This window comes from Nothobranchius furzeri, chromosome 16, assembly GCF_043380555.1.
Source record: "Nothobranchius furzeri strain GRZ-AD chromosome 16, NfurGRZ-RIMD1, whole genome shotgun sequence".
Classification (NCBI taxonomy): Eukaryota; Metazoa; Chordata; class Actinopteri; order Cyprinodontiformes; family Nothobranchiidae; genus Nothobranchius; species Nothobranchius furzeri.
The window spans coordinates 48,614,722-48,626,724 of NC_091756.1; the positions used below are offsets into that span (position 1 = coordinate 48,614,722).

The 12,003-nt window shown below is 45.6% G+C and overlaps 1 protein-coding gene across 1 annotated transcript; it reads left to right on the plus strand.

The window, feature by feature from the left end:
• The first annotated feature begins 367 nt into the window (after positions 1 to 367).
• On the plus strand, positions 368 to 4,225 carry sost (sclerostin). Its single transcript, XM_054749369.2, has 2 exons — positions 368 to 763; positions 3,120 to 4,225. The coding sequence occupies exons 1-2, from the start codon at positions 520 to 522 to the stop codon at positions 3,527 to 3,529; spliced, it is 654 nt and encodes a 217-aa protein (XP_054605344.2). The 5' UTR covers positions 368 to 519; the 3' UTR covers positions 3,530 to 4,225.
• The last annotated feature ends 7,778 nt before the right edge of the window (positions 4,226 to 12,003 follow it).

The following is a 12,003-nucleotide window of genomic DNA, read 5'->3' on the forward strand; positions in this document are numbered from 1 at the left end:
GCTAGGAGTCATCCCATCACACATTCAGTTTAACAGTTTAAACACAACTTCTATTTTTATCTGTAAAAAACGGTTTTTGATCTTTTGAATGAAAGGAAGTGGGTGATATTCAGAATGCTGACTCATCCTTTCTTCATCTCCTCTGACCTTTAACCCACCTAAAAAAATATCTCCTCTCATCCCTATCCTTTCTCTTTTCTATTTTTACTCACTCAGATCCAAGCCCCCCCCCCCACCCCCCCACCCCACCCCCCTTTGCTCCCTCTCCTGCCTTTTCAATGAAAGCGGGCTCAACCCCTCCCACCTCTGACTGAGCGTTTAATTGCACGCTGCAGACGGCATCTTGCTTCAATAAGGCGCGCGCACTGGTAGTGGACGTAACCAACTTTTACGAGTGACCAAGTATCTCCTGTGTGAGTGAGTGTGAGTGAGTGTGAGTGTGTGTGTGTGTGTGCATGTGTGTATGTGTTTAAAGAATAAAGTCGCTCCTCTGGTTTGGTTTATTCGTGCCTGACCAGCATGCAGGTGTCTGTGGCCCTCCTGGTCTCCAGCTCGCTGCTGCTGCTGCTGCTGCTGCAGGGATGCTGCACGGCCGCGAAGGGATGGAAGGTTCTGAAAAACGGTGCCACGGAGATTTTACCGGACTATCGAGAAAACACCCGGACACCTCAACAGGCGGTTCTCCAGACCCCAAACGGAAACAACACGATGAATAACAACAGGGCGAAAGGCGGAGGGAGAAATTCCAACACTGTCTCTTACAGTAAGTGTCAGTTAATTGTCCATTCAATATTTAATTATACAACAAAAGGTGGAAAATGCTGGAAAAGTGCAGGATTATGATCAATTTGTGGAGCTGTGCGTAAAGCATTAAAAGTACTGCTGTTTCAAATTGCGTAAACGCATTTATAATAATAATAATAATAATAATAATAATAATAATAATAATAATAATAATAATAATAACAATAAAGTTCAGTCACTAAACTGATAAAAAATGCATTAATTTTAATAATTACCCCTTTTCCCAACACAATGACTCAATTTATGGTCCAAATATCTCATTTCAGCTCAGAAGACTGCAGGCTCTGTTGTTTTGAAAAGCAAAGACCTGAAAGAGATAATTATGTTGAATAAATCAGGGCTGCTTTGTGAATTTGTGTTCACAGTTCCACATTTCTGCCTGATTTTCACACCACTCTGCTGATTATCAGCCGCTCTGCTGCGTGGAGAGGGATGAGGGTGATGAGAGCGGCTCAGACTCACATTCTTGTGGTTTCTTCCTCAACATTCTGAACCCAAGCGCTCAGAAAGACATCAGGGCTTTTTGTACATTGTCTTCCAGGTTGTTTCCTTTTCTCTTTATGCTATTAGTCAAGCTCTACTTGCTTCGTAACCATTTGATTGCAACAGCATGTCTCCTAAACAGAAAACCCCCTAGTCTGCTCTTCAGCATGGATGTCTATGGGAAGGTGGGGGCTAGAAATAGCTTTTATAAATGCAACGCTGCCTTTGAGAATGATTCCCACCTGGGTTGTAGGTTCTGACTGAACAGCGCATGCAGGGCAGTCTCATGCTCGTGGACTCTGCATGGGTGGTGCAATGGCTTTTGCTTATTTGAGGCCTTTTGATTTGGACTTTAGAGAAGGTGACTGATTAGATTAAAGGAACAGCTGATAAGGGAATTAATGGGCTTAATGTCAGTTATTCTGAAGGATTCTTATCCAAGGATGTGTAATGAGATGCAGATGTGTAAATCTAAAGAATAGTATTCAGATTATTTGTTAGTATCCAAAAGAGGGTTGCTTGTTTTTATAGTAAATACACAGAAAACGTCCCGGAGGGACAGATAATCCCTCCTGGGTCCGTTTTATCACTTGGGCTGAGTCCTGGGATGACCTCTCATGGTTCTGTTTGGGGTTACAGCTGAGACTTTGACCAATTCCTGGCTTTCCTCCAAATCTCCCCAAAGGCTTTTCTCTAAGTCCAGATGGAAATGAACAAGTCACGCAATTGTCCAGCAGGATATCATTCCTCTTAGATAGGAGAACGGGAACTGTCAGTGACTCGATGCAACCTGCTGGGTTCCTTATTTAGGAAACTTTTTACTGATTAGCTTAATGAACTGACCTGTATTGGAATGTTTACTGTGTGAAGAGCCTTGAGACGACTAGTTGTGATTTGGCGCTATAAACTTGAATATACTTGAATTAAATTGAACTGTAGTAGAAAAAAATGAAACACACATCCAACAAAAAAAGCTAACAGTTTTGGATATTTGGTGCAAACCGCTGCAAACTGGGTGCTGTAGGTGGTATAAACAATGTGGACTCTTCAGCAGCAGCACCAGAATAACACCGGGTCAGGTTCTCCCAGTGAGAAAAAAAGGAGAGAAGTCATCCACATAAATCCTTTGTTCAGTTCTTTTATTTAACCTAGAAAGCCACAGAGGGAAACAGATCCCTCTCCGAGTGTATCGCTTCTACACCAACGGCTCTTCTCGTCTTGTAAAAAACACGTGAGAGTAACTCATGCATGTGGCTCTTAAAAAGCTCCATCTTATTACAAACAGCGTTCTTCAAACTTGTCCAGTTGCAGCGCTGCCTTAAAACAACCAGACAGCTATTTACTCCTCCACCACCACATGCGTTTCCTGAGGGTCGGGACTGAGTGCCAGCTTTTCCTCCATCCCAGACCCACATTGGGTTGGATTGAGCTGTTTAATGGCCTTCTGGTCTGGATTTTCTATCAGCTTATTGTTGCCAGCTGTTTTGTGTGTGTGTGTGTGTGTGTGTGTGTGTGTTGTCAGCCAACGATCGGACCATGAGTCAGGTCTGCTCTGATATTATTACCTTAAACCTCCACTTAATTGAACAATTTGCTGTTTTTTTGATGAATTTATTGATGGATTTTTATGTTTTATACTGGTTGGACATAAATTCAGCTTCCAGCTTGGATTTTTTCCCTTATTTCCACACTAATATGATGACGTGAGAGAAATCACTGGAAAGAAGGAGCAGCTGCTGCAGCGAAGTGGTTAAAACTGTAGAATCCTCCACAGTGTTTGTTTTGGGTTTGGTCCACGTGTGCTGACTGTGATATCCCGTTTTTCCACCCAGGTGCCTCGGAGATGAGCTGCAGGGAGCTGCGTTCCACCCGTTACATCACTGATGGATCCTGCCGCAGTGCCAAACCTGTCAGAGAGCTGGTCTGCTCTGGTCAGTGCCTCCCCAGCCACCTCATGCCCAACACCATCGTCCGTGGGAAGTGGTGGCGGAGCAGCGCTTCTGACTACCGCTGCATCCCGGCGCACTCACGGACGCGGAGGGTCCAGCTGCAGTGTTCGAATGGCAATGCTCGGACTTATAAAATCCGGGTGGTCACATCCTGCAAGTGCAAGCGATTCAGGCCTCACCACAACCTCTCAGATGTCAAAGACGTGCCAAAGAGGCAACCCATCAGGAAGCACGGGCGCTTGTCGCATGAACGCAGCAAGAACACCACACCGCTGACAGGGAACTCGTACTGATATGTTCCTAAAGCGTCCAAGGATAGAGACCAAAGCACATTCATACACATGCTACTCATTAACATATCTCCTTCACACAGTGAAGGGATGCAAGAGAAAATCTGAGATTTCATAAGCTAAATGCCAGACTGAGTCATCAGTCGTGTTTTTTATTTTTGCATATTTGTGAACTTTGCTTTTTGCATGACGCAATGAGCCAGCTTGGACTGGCCTCGCTAGTGACTGAACAGGAAGATTATGTCTAACAAGTATCTAAAGACAAATCGAATATAAACACGTCTTTTTTCCCCCAAAAAACACCCGTCTCCACAAACATCCAGCAGAACTAAAGCTTTAAGCTTAAGGTGTTCTGTATTTTTGCTCCTGAGTGGTCCTGATCTGTCTCCTTTAGGCTGCTTGTGGGGGACGGTGACGGCTCTGAGGACTCCAACTGGTGAAACAAGTTTGTTCCTATTAACGATGGACAGCAGATCCGTCCCTTGCAGTAGCGCTTCCAGACACAAAGGAGTCCGATAAGCCAGAAGTGAGGGAAGAGGCATTCCCGTGAGTCCCAATAATGAGCCCATTTCTGTGTTAGGATTTGAGTCATACAAAACAATTTCCTCCAGATATAGCCATTTCCTGTTCTCTGGACTCACAAAGAAAGAAAGTGCAACACAGGGTGTGAGAGGTATCGGGACGTGTGCATTTTTTCTTGGCTAAGGGCAGAGCGCCGCACTCTATCAACTGTTTTGCAATGGGCCGAACAGAGCGGCGCCTCTGGTGTGTTTCATTATTCTGTAAATAACCCAGACAGGAAAGAAAGGAATAAAAATAACAGTCGGAACACAATTATTCAGTTTTATCAGCATAATTATTGGTGAAATCCGGTGAGGAAGAGGAAGCAGAGATACGCAGGCTGTCACGGCAGAAGACACAAACTCCGCCTCCTGCAGTAAAATCCTTTAAAATGGACAGATGGTTGTTCTTCTGGTCATGATGCTTCTTGATTTCAAATGTTGTACATCCTCCATGTCTGCTTTTGTTCCAATAGTGTTTGGAAAAACAACTGGAAGGGGTTCGACAGGGGTTAGGGATAGAGGAAAAGCTGTTTTCTACAAACACAAAGAAGGACTTTTGTCAAGAATGAACTGCATATTTATTTTTTATTTCCACATTTAAATTATTTATGCAACCTTTTGTAGTAAGTGATCTAGTATTGTCATCTAGTGTGATAGAGAATTAAAAGTGTACAGAACATGAATAAAAGACCTGAAATATTTGAACAAATCAGCTTGTTTCATGTTTCTCTTTGTTTGGTTGCCTGCTGGTATTTCACCTCGCCTTTAAAGACAAAATCACAACGGTAAACAAATGCATTTGTATACGGAGCACCTTTGGGATGTGGAACGGGAAATTCACATCATGGATGTGCAACCGACAAATCTGCAGCAACAGCGTCAATACATACATACACACACACACACACACACACACACATATATATATATATATATATATATATATATATATATATATATAAATGATAGTACAAAAAGTTACACAAATAAAAGGTTTCTCTATGAATGGCCTCAGTTGGGAGAAACAGATTAGTTGCGACCGGAGCTAACATTTAAAGCTAGTGGGCCAGTTAAAGATGTCCTCAGTACTATTGAAAACTACATGCCAGTTTTTAGAAAATCCGGTGTTGAAAAAACATAATCCATTTTCAAATATGTATTTAGGGCAAATGAATTGATTAATGGAAGTTAATAACTGACATCATCTGGTCAGATTATGAGCAAATGACAGTTGTAGTACGCAATTAAACCTACTGGATGTGCAGCACCAGGCTAAAGACCAAAGGTGACAGATCATTTGCTGCTGTGGCCCCCAGACTCTGGAACTCTCCCCCTGAGCCTGAGATCAGTGGACTCAGTGGTCTCCTTTAAAAAGCAGCTGAAGACTCACCTGTTCAAGCTGGCTTTCGCAAGACCTTCATTACCACCCTCTCCTTATTCTGTTCTTATTCCGCATTTCCCGGGATCCACAGATTTCCTTCTTTCCTATTCATTTTCTCTCTCCCTTTCCTTAAATTTTTTTGTTCCTTTTGAACAGTTTTTAATCATTTTTGAAATCTTTTTATGCTTTAATTTTTTTTTTGTGAAACGCCTTGTGATTTTCATCTTGTGAGGCGCTATGTCATCTTCTTCCTCATAAATGAGGAAGTACAGCTTACAATAAAAATGTTCTGATTTTTGGAAATAATTTATCTTCGTCTTCGTCTTCGTCTTCCTCCGCTTATCCGGGTCCGGGTCGCGGGGGCAGCATCCCAATTAGGGAGCTCCAGGCCGTCCTCTCCCCGGCCTTGTCCACCAGCTCCTCCGGCAGGACCCCAAGGCGTTCCCGGACCAGATTGGAGATGTAACCTCTCCAACGTGTCCTGGGTCGACCCGGGGGCCTTCTGCCGGCAGGACATGCCCGAAACACCTCCCCGGGGAGGCGTCCAGGAGGCATCCTGACCAGATGCCCAAACCACCTCAACTGGCTCCTTTCGATCCTGAGGAGCAGCGGTTCTACTCCGAGTCCCTCCCGAATGTCCGAGCTCCTCACCCTATCTCTAAGGCTGAGCCCGGCCACCCTACGGAGGAAACTCATTTCGGCCGCTTGTATCCGCGATCTCGTTCTTTCTGTCATTACCCAAAGCTCATGACCATAGGTGAGGATTGGGACGTAGATCGACCGGTAAATCGAGAGCCTGGCTTTCTGGCTCACCTCCCTCTTCCCCACGACAGATTGGCTCAGCGTCCGCATCACTGCAGACGCCGAACCAATCCGCCTGTCGATCTCCCGATCCCTCCTACCCTCACTCGTGAACAAGACCCCGAGATACTTAAACTCCTCCACTTGAGGTAGGACCTCTCCCCCGACCCGGAGGAGGCAAGCCACCCTTTTCCGGTCGAGAACCATGGTCTCAGATTTGGAGGTGCTGATCCTCATCCCAGCCGCTTCACATTCGGCCGCGAACCTACCCAGCAAGAGCTGAAGGTCAGAGCTTGATGAAGCTAGGAGGACCACATCATCCGCAAAAAGCAGAGACGAGATTCTCCTGCCACCAAACTCGACACACTCCACACCACGGCTGCGTCTAGAAATTCTGTCCATAAAAGTGATGAACAGAACCGGTGACAAAGGGCAGCCCTGGCGGAGTCCAACCCTCACTGGGAACAGGTCCGACTTACTACCGGCTATGCGGACCAAACTCACGCTCCTCTGGTAAAGGGACTGAATGGCCCTTAACAGAAAGCCACCCACCCCTTACTCCTGGAGCGTCCCCCACAGGGTGCCCCTGGGGACACGGTCATAAGCCTTCTCCAAATCCACAAAGCACATGTGGATTGGTTGGGCAAACTCCCATGCCCCCTCCATCACCCTTGCAAGGGTATAGAGCTGGTCCACAGTTCCACGGCCAGGACGAAAACCACATTGCTCCTCCTCTATCTGAGATTCAACTATCGATCGGACCCTCCTCTCCAGTACCTTGGCGTAGACCTTTCCAGGGAGGCTGAGGAGTGTGATCCCCCTATAGTTGGAACACACCCTCAGGTCACCCTTCTTAAAGATGGGGACCACCACCCCGGTCTGCCACTCCCTAGGAACTGCCCCCGATGACCACGCAATGTTGTAGAGACGTGTCAACCATGACAGCCCTACAACATCCATAGCCTTGAGATACCCAGGACGAACCTCATCCGCCCCCGGGGCTCCGCCGCTGTGTAGTTGTTTGACTACCTCAGCAACTTCTGCCCCCGAGATCGGACAGTCCATCCCCAGGCCTCCCAGCTCTGGTTCCTCCTCGGAATGCGCATTGGTGGGATTGAGGAGCTCCTCAAAGTATTCCTTCCACCGTCCGACTATAGCCTCAGTTGACGTCAGCAGCTCCCCATCCCCACTGTAAACAGTGTGAGCGAGTTGCTGCCTTCCTCTCCTGAGGTGCCGGACAGTTTGCCAGAACCTCTTTGGAGCCGATCGATAGTCTTTCTCCATGGCCTCACCAAACTCCTCCCACGCCCGACATTTTGCCTCGGCAACTGCCACTGCTGCACCTCCTTGAACCGTCACCTTATCGTGGTGGAGGAGTTTGAGTGCCCTAATGATCCTAGGAGCTATGTTGTCTGGGGCACTTAGTGCCCCTGGTAGGGTCTCCCATGACAAATTGGTCTTAGGTGAAGAGTGAGACAAAGAACGGTTCAAAGGATCTTTCATGGCGGTTAAAACGAAGAGTCGGAGTACCCGGCCCGGAGGGTTACCGGGGTCCCACACTGGAGCCAGGCCTGGGGTTGGGGCCCGTGAGCGAGCGCCTGGTGGCCGGGCTTTCGCCCATGGGGCCCGGCCGGGCCCAGCCCGAACCGGATACATGGGCTCGTCCAACTGTGGACCCACCACCCGCAGGAGGAACATGAAGGGTCCGGTGCAATGCGAATCGGGTGGCAGACCAAGGCGGGAGCCTTGGCGGTCCAATCCCCGGACAAGAAATAATTTATTATAACAAATTCTAATCTTATAAGAAGTAACAGAGCAAGTTACTAAACATTTGCACGGGAACTTAGATAAAAGTTTGTGTAGTTATTCCAAATACCTAAGAGCTTGCCCTGAATGGTCGCTGCTGTTTGCAGAAAACAAGAAATAATCATTGTTGACACTTGTCACAAATAGAATGTTTATTTGTTTATGGTGGATACAACCATCCTTCAACATCATTCCGCCTTTCCTGCCTCAAGGCTCAAAGCTCAATGTGCCATGAGCCCGAGTGCTCTGACTCTATTCACACATCTAGGAAAAACTCACTAACTGCACGGCCGAGGCTTCCTGACACCTTCAGCATTCCAGGATTAGAAAGTGTTGGCTAAATCAAAGAGAAACACACACACACACACACACACACACACACACACACACACACACACACACACACACACACACACACACACACACACACACACACACACACACACACACACACACACACACACACACACACACACACACACACACACACACACACACACACACACACACACACACACACACACAGAAAAGCTAAACAGAAAATCACTGTGGTAACTGTGAGTGAGTTTGTCCTTCTTTGTGCCGATAGAGAATGCAGAACATCACATTTCACCACATCATCCATTACATGCAGTCACTATGTCATTTTCAGCCATGTTTCCCTAAAGAGAACGAGCTGCGTAACATACCAAAAGGGTCAATTTTTCACCATCTACAGTGACCAACATAGTGACCTTTAATCTACAGCATAAATCCACTTTCTATGTGGCCTTTTAAACCAGAAGGTTCTGCTCAGCGCGCGTTGACATTCCATGAAGACAAAACATTCAAGTAGACACTCTGTCCCAAGGTCCTACACTCTCTGCTGAGAAGCCAGACAAGAGTCTTCACTCTGAATAAGTGAAGACTCCATGATTTTACTATTATAAGTTAAATAATCATATGTGATGAATGAACAAGATATTTAAATCAAATGTTTGAATAATCTGTGCTTAAATCAATGAATTTGAAATGAAAATTGTTATTCCAATGATCCATTTATATCACTATGTGTTCGATTTAACAAGTTAATCATTGTTTACACTCACACACATTACAATCAGATACATATTAAGGTTAAAAACATCTTGTATCTGCAAGAAGGTGTGGCTTTCTGAGGGATGTTTTGGGAAAGCCTTCCAGACATGGCACATTCTGATTTGCCAGAATACGCCAGAAATGATAAATAATGAGTTTATTAAAGAAGCCTTTTTGAAACCAACTCCTTTGACCTCCTGTCAAAGCCTCTGCAACGCTGCGGCTGATACCAGACAGCCGACTCTCCAAGAGCCAAGCAAACATCCACCTTAGATGTCTTTTGAGTCGTGAATTTAGTTCTCTCCAGAAAACCCCCTCGGACTCTCTCTGTGAGGAGTTTGCAGCCCACTTCAGAGGGAAGGTAGACACCATCAGACGTAACATTTTTTCCACCCAATGTCATGCTGCTCCCGATCAATCTGAGAGTGTGTGTCTACCTGAGGAAACACTGGACAGTTTTGTCTTGGTTGAAGCTGAGATTATTGATAAAGTTTTCTCCTCAGTGAGGCCCACCACGTGTGTTCTGGACCCTATCCCCACAAGGTTTTTTAAACAATTTTATGACTCTTTTAGAGATGAGATTTTAACTTTGATGAACTGTTCCCTTCAGACGGGGGTCTTTCCTGCTGCTTTTAAACGGGCGGTGGTCAGACCCCTGTTGAAGAAGAGCAATTTAGATTTTAATGACTTTAACAATTTCCGACCGGTATCCAACTTACCATTTTTAAGCAAAATTTTAGAGAAGCTTGTTTTAATACAACTTAATGATTTCATCAACCACCAACATGTCCTAGAGAAATTTCAGTCTGGTTTTAGGGTGAACCACAGCACTGAGACGGCCCTTCTAAAGATTTTAAATGATTTTAGAACAAATTATGATGCTCGGAGGGCAACAGTGTTGGTTCTGCTGGATCTAAGCGCTGCCTTTGATACAGTAGACCACACTATTCTTTTAACCCGTTTAAAACAGATCGGCCTCTCTGGTGTTGTTCACAGTTGGTTTACTTCCTACCTCACAGACAGGACTTTTATGGTGAGTCTGGATACCTGTTCCTCTGGGGTCCACAGCATCACATGCGGGGTGCCTCAGGGATCAATTCTAGGCCCAGTGCTTTTTAACCTCTATATGCTCCCTCTGGGCAGCGTCATCAGGAGACATGGGGTGAATTTCCACAGTTACGCTGATGATACACAGTTGTACATCTCCGTGTCTCCTGATGACGCACAGCCAATGGAAACGCTTTAATTGCATTTTAGATATTAAATCATGGATGACTGAAAACTTTCTCCAGCTCAACCAGGGCAAAACTGAAGTTTTAGTCATCGGTCCTGAGGCCCAGAGAGAGAAACTTTTACCTAAACTACATTCAATTTCTTTTTATCCATCACTACAAGTGAAGAATCTGGGCATTATTTTTGACTCTGAGCTGACTTTTATCCCCCACATTAAAAACATCACAAAAATAGGTTTTTACCATCTTAAGAATATCACCAGAGTCCGACCCATTCTCTCTCGGGCCAATACGGAGACGCTAGTGCATGCTTTTGTAACCAGTAGAATTGATTACTGCAATGCCCTGCTTTCTGGTCTTCCCAAAAAGAGCATCTCATGTTTACAACTTTTACAAAACTCAGCAGCACGTGTCCTGATGAAGACCAGGAAGCGGGAGCACATCACTCCGGTTTGAAAATCACTGCACTGGCTCCCCGTATGTTTCAGGATTGATTTTAAGGTTCTTTTAATGGTTTTTAAGTGTCTTAATGGTCTTGGGCCTTCTTATCTTTCAGAACTGCTTTTACTGTATAAACCCTCACGGTCTCTGCGCTCCTCTGGCAGCCGTCTCCTAGTTATCCCCAAAGTTAAGACTCACACCCACGGCGAGGCGTCCTTCAAGTATTACGGCCCTCACCTTTGGAACGGGCTGCCGGAGGACCTCAGGTCCGAAGGGAACATCCAGGCTTTTAAGAATAGGCTCAAGACCCACCTTTTTAGCTTAGCTTTTAACTGATCACTATTTATCTATAAATACATATTTATCTCTTTTATTAATTTTATCATTTTATCTACATCTTAGTATTTTTACATGATTATGTTTTCTTTTACTATCTTTATAAACACTTTTTATCAGTTACTTTTTATCATTATTAGCTTTTATTATTTTATATGTTATATATCTTAAATCCTCCAGTGTTTCCTCTGCGGAGCCCTCGCCCTTGGGGCCGGTAGTCAGGGGCGGCGGCGGCCAGGGCGCTCCCCGGGTAGTGCCCAGGCACTGGTGGGGGGTTCTGCCCTACGCCACTGGGCGTCATGGGCCGGTGTCTTGGCTGCTGCCGTGGATCTGTTGCTGCCAGGGCAGATGGCTCCGCTGATGATGTGTCGTTCATTACCTGACCCATCTGAACTCAGCCTATTGTTTCCTCTGGTGTTCACGAGTGTGTGTGTGCGTGTGTGTGTGTGTGTGTGTGTGTGTGTGTGTGTGTGTGTGCATGGACGAGTATGCGGGTGATTGTATGCCCACTTTGGAAGTTGGGTGCGGGAGGGGAACTGTAATTTTTAATTGTTTTATACTTGGGGAGGGGGGCTGGGATGGGAATGTGGGATCTATGGGGCCATTTTAATCTGTAAAGCACTTTGAGTTGCATTTTTTGTATGAAAAGTGCTATATAAATAAAGTTGATTTGATTTGATTTGAAATAAGCATTCCAGCTTCCAGCCTTCAACTCGAGGGATCTCAGACTGGACGGGTCCTATCAGAACTATCTATGGGTTCCTGATATCAGAGGTTCACTCCACTGGCAGTGATCCAAAAGAGCCACCGGATCGAACGAGAACCTCCACACCAAGGGTG